Source organism: Cupressus sempervirens, chromosome 7 (assembly GCF_028749045.1).
Source record: "Cupressus sempervirens isolate cs-2001-9-10 chromosome 7, ASM2874904v1, whole genome shotgun sequence".
Classification (NCBI taxonomy): domain Eukaryota; kingdom Viridiplantae; phylum Streptophyta; class Pinopsida; order Cupressales; family Cupressaceae; genus Cupressus; species Cupressus sempervirens.
This window is the reverse complement of record NC_143124.1, coordinates 919,977,239-920,001,598: the sequence shown is the minus strand read 5'-3', so window position 1 is coordinate 920,001,598 and position 24,360 is coordinate 919,977,239. Positions and strand designations below refer to the sequence as shown.

Here is a 24,360-nt window from a genome sequence, read left to right as displayed (position 1 = left end):
GTTGCATCTCATTTCACATTAATCATATGAATATTACTGTAGAGTACTAAAGACATATCTTTGTCATGTTCTTTGGGGTTTCTATGCAGATACTAAATGTTGTTTCCACTATAGTAATTTTCAGCGTGAAATTTCAAATTTCTTGGAATCCTGTGCTTCATTACTATGCTTGGAGTCTGGACTTCTATTTTTTTTTGTTGATGAATAATATGAATAACAATGGACTTTGCCTCTAATAACTTTGTGGTTAAAGTATTCTAGTGCTGCAATAATGATATTAAGTGATAAAATATCAATAATTTTAAATGATGGTTTACTGCTCATATTTCTCACATATATTGTTATTACTTACATTTGCCCTCATATATGGTGACGATGTTCTTCTCAGAACCTCATTAAAATACATGCATTTTTTGGTATTTTCAGGTGTACTGTTCTACTTTTGGGTGATGTTACTTAACTTTGGAGGAAGTTTACTTTTTTGTTCCTGGACTGTTTGAACTTGCAATTAAATTTCTTGTTAGTGAGCCTATGCAGGAGATGGGACAGTTGGAAATAAAGCATGGTTTACTACAACTAACAGAATCACTGGGATTTCTTCACAATAATGCACGGATGATTCATCGAGCCATATCACCAGAGGTAGGTTAACATTTAAACAAATAATATATGTATGTATGTGTATCTGCCATCTATTTCCCAATCATAATTTACTTTGTTGTTTACAGCAGGTAGTAGTGAATTTGCTTTTCTTTAAATTCCAAAAGTTTTAAGTTGTCATTCTTGTCTTGTAATGTAATACTGAGCAAAATGGCATTAAAGTCACAAGAATATCCTATCTTGATACTGTATCTTTTGTTAAGATACATGCTACTAAACTTTCCCATAGGCTATTTAATGTTTAGCCTCGTGGACGTTAGACGTTGTTCTACTTCTTTGATGATGTATCGCATAAAGTAGCTCATTATTAGTTGTGAAAATTCTGTGGTATGTTTGCATTGACTTCAAGAATATGAAAACATGTGATTATGCCTGCTGTTAATCTCTCTCTGGGGAGATATTTCTTACAGTAACGTGCTTGAGACATCATTAGATTTTAAGTTGCGTGCAAACAGCTGGATTTGTTATTTTGCTTTATCATGCATCATTGAGACTGTTAGACAAATATTGTTTTCTTTGCACGAAACTTATTGCTATTTTTGACACCCAAATGCAGACAGTTTTTATCACTTATAGTGGAGCCTGGAAGTTGGGTGGCTTTGGCTTTGCTGTTGCCGCAGATCAGGTTTCAGGAGATCCAAATGTAGCTCAGCCTTTTCATTACCCAGTAAGTATACACATTCTCTGGTTTGTCTAAATTGATATTGCAGGTATGACTAACGATTTTGCCATTGTAATGTTTGATGTGAATGACTCATTGCTATATATTCATTGTATGAAAGTGACATATTCAATCAAAGAAACTGTGAATCACGTCTCTCTGTCAGATTTTATATTTTGTCATTCTTTTCATTGAGTTGATCATTATATCTTTTCAATCATGTGGACCATTTCATATGCAGGAATATGATGTTGAGGATGCTGTGGTACCACTCGTGCCTTCCTTAAACTACACTGCTCCTGAGCTGGTCCGCAGTAAGATGTCAAATGTTAGCTGTTCTTCAGATGTATTTAGTCTTGGATGTCTTGCATACCATTTGATTGTGCGAAGACCTCTTCTGGATTGTAACAACAATGCTCGAACGGTCTGTCTTCTTAACTTAACATAGGATTTTGCATCCTGGATAAAGATTAATGCTATTCGTTTTGGAATCAGCAGTTTCAATGCATCAATTTAAATTTTTTTTTCTATCCTTGTCCCCATTAGTAGTTAACAAATGTGTAGAGATCAGGGAGTTGGTTTGCTGGTTTCGGGAAATGCTATGATACTTTGTTTATCACACTGGATTTTTTCATTATAAATAAATTGTCACTGATAGCTAAGAACAATTCATCCTGAAAATGCCTGCATAAAATCTAGAGATATTTGGTCCATTGAGAAATGCATGTGTAGAATGTGCTTTCCACATATCTCTGGTCTATAGTTTTTTTTTCTGTAGTACTTTTAGCATCTTATTTGCTGTTTACGATAGCTATAGCTGTTGAACTTTGTCACAGAAACTAAAATTTGTGCATCTCTGCAGTATGCAAGCAAGATAACTTACTTGTCGCATGAGAGCTTTTCGAACATTCCTCCGGAACTCTTACATGATATACGAAGAATGCTTAGTACAGACGAACTATCAAGACCAAGTGCTTTGGATTTCACAGGTATCATTTGTTCTTGATAACGTATGGTTTTGTGAGCCTTGATACACAACGAAAATGTGTTATCATATAATAACTATTTTGTCTTCTTAATTATAATCTCTCAATGACAATAGCCTTAAAATTACAAAAATGAACATTTCCAGAAAGTATATTGTAGCTTACCTGATGGAAGTTGTCACTAACAGAAAATAATAGCAGAAGACAACAGAAAATGTAACATTTAACACAGAGATGGGTCGGACCTGCATATTTTTAGCAGTTGGATGGTAGAAGATAATTGAGGAATTTGTTATCACCTTCATTGTTTGTAGATAATACGGTGCGCTGATTCCTAGATTGCAGTTATCACTTATCTCTTATTTATAGCATGGCTATATCTGCCATTGAAGCCCAAAATAATCTAGTATTAGCCTATAGGAAATACAGCCACAATATTGACAATCTCAAATTTATATGAAATATCCAACCTAAGGGACCCAGGATTAGAGGAAATATCAAAATAGAGGCTTCATCTAGAGGCTATTAATTGTTAGGGGAGTTAGGCTTGCAGGGAAGCTGTTGGATGACAGAGTCTCTAATTTCAGATAGAAAAGTTTTTTCATTAGGGTCTCAAATTAAATTTGCTATTCACTATAAGCTATTTTTGTTTAGTCCTTTCGACATGTATGAAATGCATTGTTGAGAATAAAATTTAAATAGAATTAAGCATGATTATTGTATGAAAGAATTGCTCAATTGTCTTAGTACTTGAGCGTTCAGTTGATACATCTTATAATTATTTTTACCAAATTAGAAATGTGTTTGACAATTAAATGTGTATGAGTAGTATATTTTCATTTTTATATAATTCAGGTTTAGCTTTTTGTATTTTTACTTGTGATGATTTAGTTAACATGAAGAAGTGGAGTAGACCGTAACTAACTTGAAATGACAAAATATCATGATTTAAAGAGAACAGGGTTCCTAGGAGGAACTTTATTGCTCCTTCTAGAAGCTTTTTCAATATCCATTTCTTATGAACCTTTAGCGGGAGGGAAAAAACGGTAATGCATGGCTTCACTCTGGAAAATAAACTACTCACAAGGGGAATACTCTTTGAAATTGATATGAAGTGAATGTACTTAACTCTAATGTGATGTTGGAATACTGTACTAGCAATATACAAAGAGGAACATTATCTTATTGATCTTGAGTGTGAATTGGATGTGTCCAGGTGGTGTTTATCATCTCCATGCTTGAAATCGTCAAAAGGAGGATGAAATTGTTGTGATAATACTAGGGGTCACTTGTGTGCTTATACATCTAAGAATGACAACCTTCCAAAGGACCAGAGCTGAGTACCGGTGATCTCAATCTAGGAAAATTTGAATAAATAACTGCTTGATTCTTCATACAAATATTGGCATTGTCCTTGAGCCTTAAAATAGATAGGTCATCTAAAACTCAATGGTATTTAGCCTTTATCTTTTGGAGTGTGCAGAGATAATAGAGCTTTTGCCTTGCAGGTGGTTACTCTTAACTTGTTATTGGTTAGAGCATACCCTCATTTTGCGATGGAGAATCCTGAAGCTGCGTGACAAGGGATTTTACTTTTTAGAGACATTAAACTTTTCCTCTGCCTATTGACAGTATGGCTGGGACTGCACTGATGGTAACAAAACTCAAAAAGTTTCTTGATGCCAGTCATTATATCAGCTGCTGGGTCAATAAGGGTAGGTATTGATAGCAGTTCTCTATGTTGCAGATTGTGGTTACAGGACATGTAAATACACAATCAAGTAGTGTAACCACCATCGCAACCAAGAAAGATTAATGCTCATAACTATTTAAAAATGTGCTTACTTAGGGATGTGGTGAGCATCTCTTACTAATTCCTCTGTAATCTAAATTCCAAGTATACTTAGGATTAGATATGATATATGTGAATAATGCCAATCTGAAGTCCAAAACAAGCCTTAAAGGTTGAATCTCTGCAACAGATCCATCTCACCAATGTTATGTACCAAACAGAGCATAAAATCTTTATAGTGCTCGTACATATCCTACTGAGTCGGGAAGCAAATGTTGCACACAATTGTTAACCCATACATTTCACAACCATTTAGAGTCTTATTACCAAAAACTCTTGAACTTCTAAAGGGACTCGTTGACACAGGAATTTTCGAGTTCATCCACAAATATATAATGACTCAGCTTCTTGGCATGACCAGCAATTGACAACTGTAAACATAGGTGAAACACCATTCGATCTTGTCACTCCAAATGTGACGACCTTTTAACTATGTGCAGGTTATTTGCCAAAATTGTGAATCTACACTCAGAATTACTGGTGCATTCACTCTCCAATTTATCAATTAGGAACACATCATCCCTTTCCTTCATTTATGTAACCATAATAAGAAATCATCCATCCATCCATAACAATCTTGCATCCATTTATCCCTCTATCCACAATGAAAGTCCTATCATGGTTTGAATCAATCATTCCATTATTTCATTCAATCCTTCCATCTCCCCTAATTGCCCTTCATGTCTCCTCATCCCCTTATCCACATTTTACCACTTGTTGGATACAAAAGCTACACCTAAGTTCAACCATTCAACTAGGTCTTATGCATTTCCTCCCAATCTTCCACTTCACATCCTTCCATAATAAGTCAGCAGTTTTCCGTTTATCAGTAATTAGCTTTTTCACTCTTCAGACTTGAATTTAAACCAATTCAAACATTGCATGCATGTTAGAAATAGGCAATATTGGGAGGTGGCGGGGGATTGAATCTGTATTGCAGCATTTTTACATCAATTCAATATTTCAAAACTTAACTATATGCATCCACAAATAATAATACTGAAAAGTAAAGCACATAAAAATGAGAAACCCATAACACCATGATTTGTTTTTCGAGGCAACCCTTGTCATGGGAAAATTTCGGTGGGGATGGTACCTATAACTATGTACTAATATGAAAATACTCTATTAGGAGTTTTGACCATACTAGGAGTCATCACATACATTTAGTACATTAGTTCTTGTTAGAGGTTTCAACCCTATTAGGAGTTGTTTTACAATGGGAGCTCACTAATCAATAATGATTTACAATCAATACAATAGGTAATAGATACAATAACAAAATGACTATATTGATATCCCAATATCTGGTTAGTTCTTTGCATAGCTTGCATCTGATTACCATACATCAAATCTCGCATCCGATCATCAATACAGCATAATAGAATCATCATAGCATCATATACAAAGTTCACATATCATCATCATACCTCACATACAGAAACATTGTCCTTACTATATATCCTTTCAAACTATTTATCTAGTCGGCTGTCTTCACAAAATGTGTGGTGCAATAACCAAAATTAATCATTAAGATTTGCTAATAAAGTGTTAACATCTAGGATGCTTTATATTATGCGATATCAACCAGACAACTTTTTTTTTTTATTTAAAACATGTGCCAATGACTATCTTAGCTCAAGGAAACTTACATCATAATTAGACTTATACTAACTATATCCAAAATAGTGGCCAATGGTGATTAATATCCTGTGTTTGTTGATCAAAACAATCTGACTGTATGCTGTCTTATTGTATTATACGTAGGCATTTTCTTGATTATCCATAATCAAAACTGATCATTTAGTCAGGTGACCTTACCACATGATTATGTTGCCATCAATGACAAAATTTATGCCTCCCATTACTGATCACTTGCGAACAACACAAACATATTCCTTTTCACCAAATCAAACCTAAGCCTAGCTGGTCAAACATTAATTAATCATTATATCCTTTCCCAACCTCTTTGTTATTCATAGCATCACAAATCCTTGCTTAGGATTGACTAATCTAGACAAGCCAATTAACATCCTTATCCAATCATTTCCCATCCAACCTTGCTATTCGGATTATCCAACCCATAGCAAGCCTATCATTATCCATAATCCTATTTTTGGCAAGAGATATGTGGCTGCATAATATTTATGTTTGTGAGTCTTTGTTTGATTTATCTTTTTGATCCATGCCTACACCTACTCGAGGCCACCTAGATCTTTTCATATTGGGCCATGTTTTGATTGGTATATAATGGGGCATCATCTTTATCTTGTTTGTTGTGTTTGTGGGATGTTCTTTTACCCCTACTATGCAACTGGTTACCTTGTTTGTGTTAGAATAGGTTTTAGGATATCATTCATCCTTTGTATACTAGGCGCTTAATCTTTTCTGTACTTTATTTCATCATCTTGCATTTCATTTGCTTCTAGTAGGATCCCCCATCTTTGTATTTTGATAGCACACTTGTGTCCTAACCCACATTCTTGAGGAGGCATGTACTAACTTTTCATCTCTTTGTCATCTTTCGTGTGATTGAGGCATTGTTCTTTTAGTCTTTTCCCTTTTTTTACCCAGTATATTTTAATCATCATTGAAATGACGTTTTTCAACAAGGGGCAAAATGTAGACACCTAAAATTGCCTCTTACCTAGCCACAACTAATTTTAGCCCTACCCTAACCCATTAATGAGATAATTTTTTATTATTGATTTGATTAATGCCATTCATATCCTACAATCCTTAATTATGCTGAAGGCATTTCCATTTTTGAAAGTGAGAAGCTAAAAACTACATTCAACGGGGGGAAATCATGTAGGCAGAATGACTACCATTGAAGTCATCTGGAGTGTTCATTGATTCTCACCATTTTTCAATAAACAAACTCATTCAGTTTGACTAATGAATGTGATTACATTGGGAAAGAAGACGTTGACGTGGAGAACTGTCTCCCAGAGATTCATGGAGAGGGAGATAACTAATAGTCTCCATTTTAATTTTTTATAATAATCCCAATGCAAAGGTGAAGACGACAAGGCCAAGTGTCATATACGTGTGTGACTGTAATACTCAAACATGTAATAATTATTTTGTTGATGGTGTCAAATCAGACTGTAATACTCCGTTTGATCACTTTTATGATTGAATGTTGATCACTTCTATGTTTGAATGTTTATCAGATTATATCATTATTTTAAATCAGACAAAAGTTGTATCAATTCAAACTGGTGGAGACCTGATATGTCTTGTTGTTTGGATCTCGGCAAGTAAATTGGTCGATTTGCAGACCTTGATTGTAATCTAAACAGATCAATTGAACACTTTTTAGCAGAAATTCGCAGGCAACTGATTGAATATGCACACAGACATATCTATTATTGATCAGTGCTGGTATTTATAATCACTGTTCAAACTTTAGAATGACTTGTTTCGGAATGTATGTGTTACTTCAAATCGAATAATCAGAATATTTGCAGAAGATTTTTGAATGAATTTCAAAACATACATATTGTTTCAAAAAGTATCGTTTTCTTATTTTTATCAAGGAACATCGTTTATGGAACTGGCTGTCTCTATCATTGATTTGTAATCAGAAATTTGGCTATTTATGAATAGGAAGATAGTTGTGTAAATTATACGTTATTAATATGGGGTTGAATGTCTTCTTCAGTAGGAGCTATAAGGATGGAAGAATAAGAAGATTTTAGGAGATATAAGGAGGCTCGGTGTAAGGAGGCTTTAGAGGGATAAGAGTTGGTTGATTGAGAGATAAGGGAATAGAAACGGAGGAAATATAAAGGGAGTTGTAATGGAGTGATAAGGGATACTAGAAGTGATGAGAAAAAGGAGGGGAAATATAAGGGAGAAGGGATAAGGGGAGCTATTTGGACGTATAAGAAATCGTTGGGGCAATATGGGAGTCCAAGGAGAGATAAAGGAAGTTTCTTGGAGATATAAGGTGTGAGGAGTGTTGAGAGAAGTTGTTCAGTGAAATAAGGAGTTGATGGAATGATAAAGATTGTATGGAGGGAATCGTTTAGAGAGATAAGGTGTAAGGAGAGGTAAGGGGAGATATCTGGAGAAATAAGGAGTTGTTGTATGATAAGGGTCATATGGAGTAATAAGGAGCGTTGGAAAGATTAGAGGTAATGATAGATGGTGGGAAATATAAGGAGACTTGAAGTGATAAAGTGCTTGAGTGATAAGGGCAGTATGGAGCAATAAGAAGTGGTGTGTTTGTGTGTGTGTGTGTGTGAGAGAGAGAGAGAGAGAGAGAGAGAGAGAGAGAGAGAGAGAGAGAGAGGGAGAGAGAGAGGGGTTGATGGTAGTAGATGGATGATAGATGAGGGGGATGGAGTAATAAGGAGACATAGATAAGGAGATGGAGTTCGAGCTCGATAAGAAGATACAATTAATAAGAAGTCTTTGGAGCTAAAAGGATCCCAACACACTATGAGACAACTACATGAGTCACATCTATTTGAGGTTTTATATTCATCAAGCTAAGACACCACCGGATGCAATTCCTCATTGTGCCCACGTACCTTATGTATATCTTGTTTTATATATATTAATGTAATATTTGACGTTGACCTTTTATCACTTTAATTGATCAAATAATACATAATATAAGATAATGTAATATATAACTTATTAGAATATTAAGTCTAACATTAAATGCGAAAAGTATAGTTTTAATTTAACAATTTTAATATAACTTTATTAATGTGTTTTATAAATAAGATATTAAACATGCAAATAATGTTATAATTATTAGTGTATAATTGCTATTTAAATTACTATTCTTTATAATTAATAATGATGTGGTGAGTGTTTATTTAATTTTAGAAAAATATACTAAATTGTCAATTAGAGTTAAAATTAAATTTAGTATTAGAATTTAAATTATATAGATAATTTTACTAGATTTTAAGGTATCGAAATATATTAAATATTACTCTAGCTATCAAATGTTATTTCATCGACAAGAATGAAACATTCAATATTAATATTTCCATTCGATCACATCTGTATCTACAACATAAATGATGTTAAAGTTTTAGGTCTCTGTATCCATATCTATTTCCTCTTTATCTCCATATTTGCTTCTTCCCCCTCTCCCTATTTATCTATCTTGTTATGTGTCCATCTCTCTTTACCCCTATATCTCTATCTTTTCCTCCTTATGTGTGTGTGTGTGTTGCCTCTCATCATCTTTTTCACTACTTCTCTCCATATCCCTCTTCATATTTATATCTATATATTTTTCATTATTCATATCCCTTATCTTAATCTTTTGACTCTCCCCCTCTCTTTCTCTTCCCCACTTGTTTCTCCCTCATTCGATCCCTATCTCTCCCGTTTAAAACAAAATATGACCCTACTGGTAATGCAGTCTTATTTTGTTCCAAATTCAAACATTTTATTCTCCTCATGCCTACCTAAAAAATATGTATATCCATATTAAGCCCAACTATCATTCTCATACATAATCACTCTTCTCATAAATAATTAATTTAGTTACCCTCAAAATATAAGTTTAGAATGAATGATAAGTATTCATGAAGTGTAATGCCACTATTTTCTATCTATTCATTTCCTCTTTATATATTCTCTCATACTTCAACTTCAATATATCTTCGGCATACCCATTGCACACCAAGGTGAGATTGCTAGTTACATAATTATCTGTTAATTTATTTTATTATTCTACCCTCACCTATTACGAAGTAATTGGTAAAATACTTGCTTGTTATTAACAAAGACAAAGAGTTCAATCAATACAAAAGAATGAAACGATGTTTCCTTAGGAAACAATCGAAAAGAATAGAAACTTTCTATTCTAGCTGGAAGAAAACAAACAATTATCTACAAGCTAATTAAATATTAGAAACTTTCTAATATTTACAATAAATTACAAATAGATAACCATTAACTAATAATAGACGCTATCTATTATCATAATACCCTCCCTTAATGGTTAATCTATCCACAACACCAAGTTGTCCTCTGAATTTTACAGACTTATCAGGACCGAGAGGCTTGGTGAGAATGTTTGCAGTCTGATCCGTTGTAGGAACATACTGCAAGTCTATTGTCCCTTCTTTAACTAGCTGTCGTATGTAGTGATAGTGAACATCCACATGCTTGGTTCTTTCATGGAAGACTGGAATTTGATAACGCCTTCGTTATCAACAAAGTGTCGGTCCTGCTGGTGGCATCTGCATATCCCCAAGCATCTAACAGAGCCAAACTGCTTCACATCTTGCATTAATAGTCCCTCTGTATTCAACCTTTGTGGAGGAGAGAGAAACTGCCTACTGCTTCTTACTGGTCCATGTGACGGCACTGGATCCTAAATTGAACACAAATCTTGAAGCAAATTTTTTATCGTCAACAAAGCTCGCCCAATCTTAATATGTGAACCCAGTGAGTCTAGGATTAGAACTCTGAGAGTAAAGAAATCCATAATCTGAAGTGCCCTTCACATTATGAAGCACACGTTTTGCTGCCATTTAATGATCAGCCTTGGGAGCTGTCATAAAGCGTGAGATGTAGCTGATTACAAAGATGATATCAGGCCTAGTAGGAGGCCGCCTATTAGTTGCCTGTATGTAGTATCATCAACGGGAGGAGAATCAGACTTGGTGGATAACTTGAAACCTTTCTCCATGGGTGTAGATGCAGGCTTGCAATCATGCATACTCAATTTGTCTAACAGAGCCTTGGCATGTTTGGACCGAGATGAATATATTAGAAGACTGTTGCGAAACCTCAACACCTAGGCAATAGTTCATGAGCCCAAGTTCAGTCATATTAAAAGACTGACATAAATTCTGTTTGATTTCCTGAATAAAAGATGCCAAATTGCCAATGATGATCAAATTATCCGGAAGGATGATGTCATTGTCAGTAGTCTTGATGTACAAATTTGAGTATGAAGAAGTCCTCTGGAAGCCTTGATCATTGAGGTACTTATAAATTTTCATGTAGCATGCCTGAGAGGCTTGCTTCAAGCCATTGAGAGCTTTCACTAATCTGAGAACCTGATGTTCTTTGCCAACAACCTTGAAACTAGGAGGTTGCATCAGATATACCTTTTCTTGGAGATCATCATTCAGGAAAGCACTTTTGACATCTATCTAATGAACCTTTCAGCCAAACTGTGCTGCCATGGCTAGGACTAATCTGATTGCACTTATCTTTGTAGTAGGAGCAAAGATCTCCTCATAATCAATGCCCCAATGCCCTAACGCTGAGAATAGCCCTTTGCAACTAAACGAGCTTTGTACTTATCCAAAGTAAATCAGATTTATATTTGATTTTGTAAACTCATCTGCAACCAATGGGTTTCTTCCCCAGTGGAAGATTAGAAAGGACCCATGTGTTATTCTTCAGCAAACTCTGGTGTTCAGATGTCATGGCTTGTTCCCACTTTGGAATTCCTTTAGCCTCGGAATATGTTTGAGATTCAAGCACACAATGTATATTGGCCATGAGAGCAAAGTTAATAGACTCTATAGGTTTGCTCTTTTTCCGAGTAGTTCTCCCATTAATGAGCTCATCATCATGAAGGTCAACAAGTTTCTTAGCCCACCACTTAGGCCGGAGAGGAGAAATCAACTCAGGTGAAGCATCTACAAATTTGGGTGACCTTGCAAGAGAAGTTGGAGATATATGTACAGGGATCACTGGTAGAACTGGAGTTGGAGGAGCTACTGGAGCCCTCCCATCAGTTGGACCTAATGGATGTCTAACTCCCAAATCATACCTTCAGAGGCTGATCTTCTAGATTAGGAACAGGAGAAATAGGTATGAATGGCTCTCATTGCTCATCAAGGACTACATCACAACTGTACAGGAGATGAGATGTCTTAATGTTGATCAAGCGGTAGGCTTTGTGAAGACTATTGTATCTAGCAAGCATGAGTTTCTGGCTCTTGGCATCCAACTTGGTGCGTGGCACATCGGGGATCCAAACAATAGCAAGGGAGCCGAAGACTTTCAAGTGATTGATTTTGGCCTTGCAACTTGACTAGGCCTCTTCCAGAGTCTTACTATTGACCACCACTTTGGGTGACCGGTTTAAAAGATAAATTGTAGTGTTAACTACTTTTGCCCATAACTTCTTCGGAACATGTCTATGTTTGAGCATGGAGCGAGCCATCTCGGTGATTGTTCTGTTCCAATGTTCAACTACACTCTTTTGTTGTGGTGTGTGGAGTGTGGCTAACTAGCGTTTGATGCCACGAGTATTGAAGAAGCTAGAGAATGCATTAGAACAAAATTCACCCCCATTGTCTGATTTAAGAGTAATAATAGATTTCCTAGACTCTTTTTCAACTAAAGATTTAAACTTCTGAAATACAGGAAAGGCATTTGATTTCTTTATAAGAAAATATACCCACATTTTTCTACTGAAATCATCAACAAACAACAGATATACCTAGACCCAAGACTAGGAGTGGCCATAGGGCTGCATATATTGGCATGAACAAGCTGAAGTACTTGAGAAGCTCACCATAAATCACCACTAGTGAAAGGTGTGCGATGTTGCTTCCCTGCCTGACATGCATCACAAACTCCAAGTTGCTGAGTTTGAATCTCTAGCAAACCGAGGACAAGCTCTTCCTGAGCAAGATGAGAGAGAAAATGCACATTTAAGTGCCCATACCGTTGATGCCAAAGTGTGCTAATAGAAGGCCGTTGAGCAGCCATAGCTAAGTCTTGAGAATCACCAAAATCAGTTCGTCGGAAAAGACCATGATCCTCAAGACCCACTGCAACAATAGATTGCGTATCAGTGATGGTGCACTGATGTGAATTGAAGGCGACATCTAACTGTCGAGAATCTCGCAGCAACTGATTCACCTAGAGTAGATTTAGTTCCTTCCCTAGAATGTAGTACACATCGAGGAAAATGAGATTTCTTCTAGCAGAGTGAATCTGAATGTTGCCTTTGTCGACAATGGTGTAGTCTTCTTCGCCACCAAATATAACACAATTCTAATAAGGTTGGTAGTTAGTGAACCAGTCTCCAAGGTGGGTGAAATGACGAGAGGCACTTGAATCAATGTACCAAGTAGATGACATCACATGAATTGCAGGTCTTTTAGCCATGAAAATGTAAAAGGTAGATTCTGTTTGCTCAGTGTGCTCTGCACTGTTCGCTTTGGGCTGCGAACTTGATTGCTTAGATTTGGCAGTTAAGCGTTTTCGATATTATACCTTCATGTGACCAAACTTGTGGCAGTAGTTGCATTGAATGTTCTTCTTTTGAGAGCCTTCTGAAGTTGGAGTAGAAGACTTCTACTAAGAAGACTACTGAGACTTGCCTTTATCCTTTTGAAAGGATTTAGCAGCAAAGGCTTGCTATGTGGAGGTGGAGCTGGAACTGCTACCAAACTGTTGTTTCCATCAATCTTGTTGAAGCAGGTGTGTGCAGAGATCTGTGAATTTTAGATCAACACCAAAAGAAGTGATGTTGAGAGTCTTGATAAAATGCTCGTAGGACTTGGGTAAACTACTAAGAGTGATAGTTGCAATGTCCTCTTCCTCCATCTTGCGACCAATGACAAGCAATTAATTGATCACAAATTTCTTGAACCCTATTTAGGTGAGCCTGGAGCAATGTTTGCTCATCCTTGATAATAGAAAATAGAGTGTTCTTCAAAAGAAAGCTACCCTTTCGTCAGAAGTCTTATGAAGATTCTTGAGATGTGCCCATATCTTGACAGCTGTTTTGTCGGATGGAATCTGAGAGAGCTAATCATTAGCTATGGACAATTTGAGAAGCATCATTGCCTCCTGATTATTTAGATCCCATGTATCCTGATCAGTACCAGGGGCAGTTGAACGCTATGTAACACCTAGGACAATCTGATCACTATTTCGATATTAAAAAATTGCTATTATCCACTACTTCCAAGTGCCATAATTCTGACCATTGAATTTTGAATTGCCCTTGAGCATAATATTTGTCAGAGATGCCATAGCACCCTTTTCAATGATAAAGCATGAAAATATGTGAAGCCATGTTCTTTGAGGCAAAATACGGAAGACCCAAAAAAATTGAAGGGGTACCTAGAAGGGGGTTTGAAATATGCCAACTAAGATAGAGCCCCCCAAATTTGTGGAATGTATTTTAGTACTTTCCAGGATGGAGTTTCATTCCAACAGATGGCATCAATCAATGAATCTCCTTCTACATGGATTTTTTAAGATTTATATCTCGTAACGGTCCATTAAGCACCTATCGGATATGTCATAATAAATTTGAACATCTGCCTCAAATCGACTTTTGTATCATAGTCGCCCCAGTTCTAAACTAGGAAATAAAGAGAGGGACGAGTTTAGAATATATAGTCATTTTTATTTTTTATTTTTTAATTCAGTAAGTTTTTTCTCATGTAGAACTTGCCTGATTGTTGGTGCTCCTTGGCAACTTGCTAGTTCCAACCATCAAAATCCAACCTTCTTGATCTTTTAAGACACATCTTTCATCTAAAGGTTCTTAAATGCCTTGTGTGGCCCTTCAAAGTTCAGTTTTACATCATTTGTGTTTTGAAGGAACCCATTGAATATCAACTTTTAGATTCATGGTGGGATCAACTTGCAAAACCCTAGAAATGGGGTGATATTAATAATAATATTATATAATATATAATTGTGTAGTTAATTTATATAAATTTTATATGAAAGAATTAAAATTGCAATCACCGTATTTTTTACTTCTTGTTTTTAGGCTGCAAATATATATATATATATATATATATATATATATATATATATATATATATATATATATATATATATATATATATATATATATATATATATGATTTTTTTTTGTACAAATGTATTAGAACGTACCCATCCTCTTTTTTTTGGGTGATACCAACATACAAGACTCAACTACCTATGCCCATACGTATTAAAATTGATGGTTTCTACTCAAATTGGCACATAGTACTTCCTTAGTTCATGCAAGGATGTTATAGGGTTGAAGATTTTCAATTTCATTGTTTGGGCTATGGTATTTTTTGGAAATGGAAATCCTGTTATATAAATATTCCAGCAACCTATGCGCAAAAAACTAGGGAAATAGAAACTGAAATGATATGGCCATTTTTGAAGACCCCCAATATGGATACAACATTAATAAGCTATGCATACCTATATATTTAACACAATTTTCTAAATTATTAAAGAAGATTTTCATTACTTCAACAGCGATATAGACACAAATGCTACATAAATAATTATAATTTGATTTAACAGTATATTATGCAAAGATAACAGAGTTGCGTTGGAAGATAACCCAAAAAATGGGTTGCTGAAATAGGAATACATTCCATTTCTCGTTCTCATTTGATGTAGATTTTTGAATGAATGGTCTTTTTTTTTAGAGTTTAAATTTGAGACGATTAATGTCAAATTTTAATTTGAGACGATTTATGTCAAATTTCTATTTGGGAAGGATTTATTTCAAATTTTAAATAATCAAATCACACACTATTCTGCATGGTTGGAAACTCAAGGTTTTTGTGCACATATGGATGCAGTATTTGACGTGTATCCTGGCTGTATTGAATATCTATCCAAAGTGGATATGGGGATACGTGTGCCCAAGGAGGGACAGGAGTTTCCGGGGACTGTGCTACAGATGCTAGTAATGTATTGGAATGACAAAGTAGAGATGATAAATCTAAAGCTACTATTGGTGTTAACTTCTTAACCTTTTTATTGTGAGTTGCATCATATAGATCTGGTGAAATTATCTATTCAAAGAAGTTTGGGAGAGTTTGGATATATTATTGGAGTGGAAGTGGCTACTGTAATTTTTTTATACAGCTTCAGCCTTTCAAGTTCAAGATGATTGACAAAGTTGTTTTGTCAAGCCATGTTAACAATTTAAAATATGTTGTTGACAACTAGTAGATGTCTGATGTAGTGGATGATGAGGATGTGCTATAGCCATTTTAATAAACAGTTTGCCTTCAAAACTTCAACAATTAGATCTTTACTCTTAGTCAACTTTCTTTTAAAAGTCCAGAAGATATGATTTCAGTTCTCCTAGTTGAAGAAAAGAGAACTATTGCAAGAGATACATGAGATAAATCTCAAAGTAAGTTAGCATTATACTCAAAGTATAGGAGGTCTGATAAGGAGAAAATGGGAACAAAATGCTATTATTGCAAGAAAATGGGTCACACAATTTGGAACTGTAGAAATTGGGCAAATGATGTTCTCAAGGCAAAGATCAGGGTAACTAATGTAGCCACTGTTGAAGATCCTTCAAATGTGGACAGTGCTGAAGAAGATACCTTTTACGCCTAATTATTTGAAGACGGAAAGGAATCCACTATAGATGAAGATGAATATTGATTGTTGCTGAGTTAGCTTGGGAGTTTGTTGTTTTTGGGAGTCATATCCTTATGAGGGCCATGAGACAAATGGATGGGGCACTGTGAGTGTAGCTCAATACAGATTGTTGTCCGGTGGTTCTGGAGATCAGTGATTTGGAAATTAGGGAAAGTGATAATTCACAAACTTGTGTATTTATCTCAGGACCTACATCTTTATGAGGGTTTGAGGCAGCTTGATGGAGTTCTACATTGTGTATGGTTTGTTTTCAAAGTAAAGCTTATGAAGTATGGCAAATTCAGGGTTCATGGTGTTTTTAGCTTGATATGCTTTATAGTTTGTTTTGTTTTAGTGCAGTAAGCCTTAAGAGGGGTGTATGGAGATAATATTAAGTGATTATTAGAAGATGTCTTACTTTTGTAATAAGATGACCTTAGTGACATAAGTGAGTTGCCATTTTTAGTTTGTTATTTTCAGCATTAAGGGTGAGTTCGTGTCAGGTTTATTTGGTTTCATTCTTCAAACTCTATATAAAGAGATGGATCTCAATCTAATTGGCATCCTACTATCTAAGAGAATAATAATATCTTGTGTTCTATTGGTTTGTACAACAATCACAACGTTGTGGACTCCATATAGTAAGATGTAAGGCATATAACTGGGTAGACTGTAATCTGTAATATTTTCTTGCAGCTAGCTGATGAAAGGCCAGAGGTTTTAAACGTCAAGAAGGGTTTGGTAGTATACAGCTCACACCTAACACAAACTATCCAAATGAAAGATTGGCACAGAAGAAAAGTTGGAGTATTATAAGTTTTGAAGGATACACAGAACTAAAGAAGAAAATAAGTAAACCTTGCAGATAACTGATTATTCTAAATATTGAACGAGTCTTGAAATATGTTATCACACTCATAATTGGCAGACTCGAATTCGGAGAGTACTTGGCAATCCCAAAGTTTCCAACTCCACAAATACTCAAAAATTAGAAAGCATTAAAAATTTAAATTCCACAATTTTTTTTGATAGTGAAATTCAATCACCATATGTATTTTAAATAAAAAGTTGATATTTTGAAAGTGAAAACACATGGTTTTATAGAAAAAGGAACATCTGAAAAATGCATTTTAACCGTTACCTGTGTCAACATTTTCGCCCAGCAAGAAAATCAAGAACTATCGTATTTCTCTTCATCAAGAGCTTCCAAATCAACATTTGATTCATTAGAAGCAGATGTAGTGTGACCAACAGCTGTATAGTTTTTTGTGTCCTGTCTGTTTTTAACTTTTTCTATATTTATGTTTTTATTGTGACTCCCATACCTGGACCATCACATATTTTATTTGTTTTGTACTATGACTGTCAGCAATCCAAGATTATAAAAATCTGTTGTAGTACCTGGAGTAGTAGCCATACTAGAACCATATCAGTACTTTTATTGAGGTCATAGTGGTATCTCATTTACTATTCAATCTGGGTTTAAAACGAGAATGGCTTGGCAACAACTCTGGAATAAAAGAACACTCATTCAATTTTTATATTAGATAAAATTTTGATTTTTTTATTTAATCCCAAATGAGGTGGACAAAGATTAGCAATACAAGGCCTTAAAAAATAATCAATTATAAAATAATACTTTTATCTTGGAGAGTTTATTTAAAAATAATATGGTTGGTCTAATATAGAAGAAAGTCCGACTCATCTTTTAGGGCTCATGATAGAGGAATAAACAATCCAACTGAGGTTTCTGATTGAGATTCTATGTTATAAATGTTTAGGAGAGAGTGTTTGTGACTGCAAAACTTTTTGAGGCCATAGAAGCAGCTAATGTCTTTAGAACTTCGATTTAAGTTCCAGTTTATCTGGATCTTATGGATTAGCTTCCACACGCTACATTGAAATCTAGAATCCTCTAAACAGCCTTCACACATACAGTCATCAAGGTGAAAATTAGTAGTTATAGCATGCAAGGCAATTGATAATCCCGCATTCAGCTTACAGTAATACTAAATATTCATCTTGGAAATTGATTTTGCAAAGAGTGGAATTTTGCTGTGTCAAGAACAGCACAGTCAGGATAGATATATCTGAAGAGTTATGTTTCGAGGTCTTTTTCTAGAAGCCGTTGCTACATTGAATTGGATAAGATGAGAAACTCCTCTGTGAGCTTGACCTCTATGCTTGAAGGACCCCTTCTCAAAAACAATTTGCAGAACCCAAAGAAACCATCATGTGTAATGTGGCTCACATTCTATGACAACAGAGTTGTCAAAGCAAAGTGCAGTCAAACATTCTATTACAAGATGCTGAGAAGATTCCTCTCTTTAACATATAGTCTGTTTAGAAGGGCAGAAAAAGAAATGTTTTTTGCAGCTGAATGTATTTAAATTATTATACCAAGGTAAGTTCAATTTCTATTTCCCAATCAAATATATTTTCCTGTTAGTAATGAATAAACAACTCTTTTGTAGGCAATGAAAGTAAATTTTAAATAAAAGCCAATAAATTGAAATCAAATTTGAGCTCCTTTTGGGTAGGAAGTAGTTACTTATGTGATGTCTTCTTACAGAGTTTGTTATATTTGCAGGTTCTTCCTTTTTCCGGGATGATACAAGATTACGTGCTCTCCGCTTCCTTGATCATATGCTTGTATGTATTTTGTCATTCCATTTATCTGATTGTTTGGTATTGTCTTAGTGCAGATTAGAACTATGTTCAACAGATTGTTTTATTCAGAGTGAACATGACATAACATTGAGAGGCTCACTCTAAAACTTTTGTGAGAAGAGCTTCTGTGGTAACATCTGAGATTCAATGTTGCACTGCAGGAAAGAGATAACATGCAGAAGTCTGAGTTTTTAAGGGCATTGTCCGGGATGTGGAAGGACTTTGATTCTCGTGTGCTTAGATATAAGGTGTGTGGGATTCTTTAACTTTACTGATTCAGACATGCTAGCCATATACATGCACGTGCTTACAAACATTAAAAAAAAAGAAATATTTTACAGAAAAGGAATATTATGTAAACAACAATGTAAGGAACAATATCATTAGACTTTTAAATGCACTATCCTTCACCTCTTTCAAAATCCACTGCTCTCAAAAACAGTGCCCCTTTAGGCGACATTGCAAGAACATATATCATTGGGCGTTTTTTTGCATCTTTCCATCCATAAGAAATGATGGATGCCTTTGTTTCGACCTACAAATCATTTATGTGCTTCAAGGAGTTCTCCACAAGTTTCACATTATATCCAATAAGATGCTACACATTGTCTCAAAACTCCACCCTTGTACTCTTTTGGAGGCCCATTAATTGATTTCACCATTTTTGCCAATATGTGAGTCAAAATCATTAGATGCGCATAGACACATTTCACTATGTCTGGATCAGCAATCTCTCTAGACTCATTCTGAAATACCATTTTGAGATTCTTTCTTAAAAAGGATGATTTGATTTATGATCTACTGCATGGTCTACTGTTTCTTGCACTTCAATAGATGCCAACACGTGTGTTTTAGGAATGCCATTTCCATCTTTTTGTGGACAAAATTTGATGCCTAGTTGAATGATCTTGCAGAAATGGCTTTCCAATAAACTCTTGAAATATCTAACTATTTAATGACCACATATCATGCACCACTTGGAATTTGTTGTACCATTTCAGCATATGCTCAAAAGATAAAATTTGGGTCCATATCGAAATGGTATTGGGTCACATAGCCAGAAATGGTTACCATCGTAATACCCACCAGAACAAGTTCAATTAACAGAATGTTAAAAAATTGTAACAAATGAAGTTTGAAAACAAAAATATATAAATACAACTTAATAGTTTATTCTTTAAAAAAAACATCTGCTGTAGATACTTAAAATGAATGAAAACAAATCAAAAACTTCAAAGCAAACAATAGAGTAAATTTGTGAAAAAAGTGAAGAAAAAATAAAAACAGAAAAAAAGGTACCTTTTTCAAAAAAATCTTTCTCAAAGATCTCCTTCGCAGGAACAAACTCTTGCAAATATGTAGGAATAATACAAAAACCAGCTTGGAGAATGTAATGTCCCTCTTGGGAATATTGCTATATATTGCACTAAAATCACAATTCCAATTAAAATTAGAATTATAGTACAATAAAGAATACACATTTAAATATTGAAATGCCCTTCGTAACAGAAATCCTCGTCTAGGTTGTGAACAATATTAGTCACTGGAAATTGTGATCAAGTCAAAAGTTTGTGGTAAAAATATGTCTCACTAATTATTAGTAATAATTATGATATCCATAAACAAAATTCATATTGAAATCCATATAAGTCATTGCCTTTTCAAAGTAGGCTCCTATAATAGTCTCATTAGGTTTTTGTTGAAACATTTGCTAATTGCTGTCAAGGCTGGGCACCCTTCCTATTTACATTCCGTTTTTCTAAATTCAGAAGGAACTTCATATGATCTTACATTGCAATATCTTTTTTTCCATAGTGGAGCCACTGACATTAATCCCACATCTAGAAATGAAGCATAGTTTATCGTGGATAAGTGCATGTCAGACTTAGTTATGGAGTCCACTAATGAAGTGATGCAAGGGCAGATATCAGACCATATGATTGATGAGTATACTCAAAACTAATGGTGAGACATATATTAGTAACTGTGGCGCATGCATTGATGCTAACATTCATTGTGCTGTTGATAACATTTATTATGTAATTAAGGACAATCTGGATGTGGGAAGTTGATGATATGATGGAGATTTCACATGGTTTACTGATTAAGTGTAAGTGTGTCTAACAGTTCAGTACCATAAACATAGGCTTAGACAATCTTCTAAACATGTTTAATGTCCAGTCTGTAGGAACATAATGTGCTTCTTTACCTGTTTCAAGAGGCTGCCCACATTTTACACACTTTTTTCCACCATTTTTTACTTCGAAAAAGACAGAAAGAGAAGGAAAAAAATTTCTATCAAGGTCCTTTTCAAAAAGCATTTGAACAACACTTGAGAGTTCAAGATGAATAAAAAGAAAGCCGGAGTTCTAGAATGACCCCAAGAGGTAAAAATTGATCAACTCTAACAAAATGAAAAGCTACAGTTAGAGGGCTGGACCCAAAACAGAAACCTAGACAAGTTGGAAAAACTAAATTCTTGTTTTTTGTTTATATAACGGTGTGAATAGAAGTTCTCTCCATGATCGCAAGAATGAGAGTTTATACAAAGTAAAGCTGGAGATCAAAGTTGGCACTAGTTAGTAGGGGATTTGTATGGGAAGGGGGAGCTAAAAGGTGGCTTAAGCTTTGATGGGATAGGCTATTTTGTTTTAGCCATGCCTTATCAAATCTAGTATTGAAATTAGGAGATTTTAATCTACATTGCCTAACTGAGGTTAAATTGGTTTTGTTAGATCCTGCACAACTAAATTATTTCTTGATAATATATGTTTATTGCATGTGAATAACGTAAGGTGTGGTTAGGCATTTGATATGTTCTGGCATCCATATCTCTCCTTGGGATATCTATAAGTTGCCTGCTTATATTTCTTCTCTACCTTAGCAAAAATGTTATACCAAATAATTGTAGCATTGCATTAGACAATTGAACCTCACATAACCGTAATACAAAGTCTGGCTACATGTGCAGGTTCTTCCACCCCTCTGCGCAGAACTTCGAAATGTGGTCATGCAACCAATGATTCTTCCCATGGTGCTCACTATTGCTGAATCACAGGTACATATTTAGTGCTTGACTTCTTTCTATAAGTGTAGAAAAAAAATGTCAATGGAATTGAAATTCAAATATTTCTCTAGGAAAAATGTTTTGTTGGACATCCAAAAATATAGGAAAAAACCATTTTGTTTTGTATCCATTATTTTGGGTCTGCAAAGGATACAACTACCATACAGGAATGGAATCAGATCCCTGAGGGAAACAACAAAATTACATTGTTTGCAGGGACTTAGAATGGAGCAAAATAAACTTCAAGAACCCCCAAGTTTTAGTTTAGGAATGTATAGCTTAGGTTAAAATTGTTTTCTGCCTCTTGTGATTCCTTTTGTCCCTTTGTGCTTTCATATTTGTTGCTGCTTAGAAAAATTAACAGTTATGTGGTTTTCTAGAAACATGTCATTTTAGGTGCTCTGTATTTCAGAGTTGCATGACTGGAGCATGTAAAACATGTAAAGGGGCAGAGGGCTGGGTTTGTTCGATTCATGATCCAAATCCTTATCCTAGAACCCTGCATATGTTTTGTTTGGTCAAATATGTTGAAAACAAATACTATTTTTTAGGAGGGGCAGTAAAAATCTTCACATTCCAGATCACACTGAATGCTTTTCTTTTTTCCCAAGAGCTTTGTCCACGCAGCATCTTGACTGGAGTCCTCTGTGAATTTCTTGAAGGTGATCTTGAGGAAAGTGCCAGGAAGTCTCTCAATAGATTCAGGGTCTAGAAACTTCAAGAAAGAATGCCCTATCAAACTTACGGGCAATGATATATTCTTGGAGATTGTTATTTGTCGTCTTTTCAATATTCATTGTCTAATGAAGAAAAGTTGACTGTGTGTGTTTCTAAGCTGAATTTATCCCCTTTCTATTATCAGTTGTTTTTCTAGAAAGCCGAAAGACTTATGTTTCCACTGAAAGTATTGATTTTCTATAAGCATAAATTCTGAACATTACAGGAAAATATTGTATTTAGATGCAGTAAATCAGTTGATGAAATTTATTTATTTCATTCCATTTAATCAGTTGCTTAATGTCAAATCAATTAGTCGTATTGCATTCTATTTGTATTAGAGATAGTTTATAAGAAGGATACATCATATAACAAGTTTCTCAGGGACAGACCACTGAGGGTCAGAATATCATGCTACAAGACCTGAAGATAATCCACTAAAAACGTCTTAAACTGTACATTATATAGTGTGTAATGTCTCCGAATTATAACCACCCAAATTTTGCCCTAAGTTACAATTTTTTTCTTTACCTGAACAGGTAGGGTTTGGAGATACTTTTCCCTTTGATTGAGATCCTGCAAGCATGTTAGGAATTATTTATGAATTCTAATCATAACTCATAAATAGATTTCTTTAGTTAGAACTTAGAAATAAGCATATGTTGGAAATGTAAATCGAATTACTTGATTGGTTAAATCAATTTTAAGATGACTCAAACGTAGAAGAGATAAGATAGGACGACTTGATAGGGTGCCCTAGAGACCATCTATCTTAGCCCAAGAGTGGATTTACCATCCCTCTTGGCCTCATGTGGTCCATGCCATCCATATGGAGCTCGGGGGAGGTTATCTACTGACATTTCCTATCACCATCTTTTTCAACCTTGCCACTTTTATCATATGTCCAATGATTGAACATCCTTATGCATCTGTTTGGCAAGGCAGAGGTCATGAGTATCCATGACGAGTTACCCAGAAAGTCCATCCTTCCTAATCCCAAAGGCTGACCCCTTTTGGCCCCATGGGACTCTCTAGCCATATACCATGAGGTGGCATGCTTAGAAGCTGACCCTATCACTGTTCTTCTGTTTGTAATCCCTCATTTCCGCAACCACAATAGGGTTCCCTGAATCCCATCTTTTCTAAGCCTAAATGCAATATCCTTTGTACCCCTTTTGTTTCATAGGACTCCTTGGTCATATGCCATGAGGTGCTGTGCCTAGAAGATATTCCTTGAGAATCAATCAGTACATATAAAGAGTTCAATATGTTGCACATATACTGTAAATGTGATAATCAGTTATCGACAGCATATCCTAATCAGTAATAAGCATATATAGACAATATTTATTATGCTATTCTAAACAGACATAATAACTATGCATCA

General features: G+C 35.1%; 1 protein-coding gene across 2 annotated transcripts in view; it reads left to right on the top strand.

Annotated features, from left to right (window-relative positions):
• LOC149550537 (SCY1-like protein 2 A) overlaps nucleotides 1-24,360 on the top strand; it is a 95,284-nt gene that overhangs the window by 24,594 nt on the left and 46,330 nt on the right. For both annotated transcript variants that reach the window (XR_016354217.1, XM_089793540.1), the window contains exons 2-8: nucleotides 538-642; nucleotides 1,217-1,327; nucleotides 1,563-1,745; nucleotides 2,184-2,310; nucleotides 19,110-19,171; nucleotides 19,351-19,437; nucleotides 22,161-22,247. Coding sequence is in view for 1 of the 2 variants with exons in the window: in XM_089793540.1 (XP_089649666.1) it covers nucleotides 538-642; nucleotides 1,217-1,327; nucleotides 1,563-1,745; nucleotides 2,184-2,310; nucleotides 19,110-19,171; nucleotides 19,351-19,437; nucleotides 22,161-22,247 (762 nt within the window). In the remaining variant the exon portion in view is untranslated. The remainder of the gene's footprint in view (nucleotides 1-537; nucleotides 643-1,216; nucleotides 1,328-1,562; nucleotides 1,746-2,183; nucleotides 2,311-19,109; nucleotides 19,172-19,350; nucleotides 19,438-22,160; nucleotides 22,248-24,360) is intronic.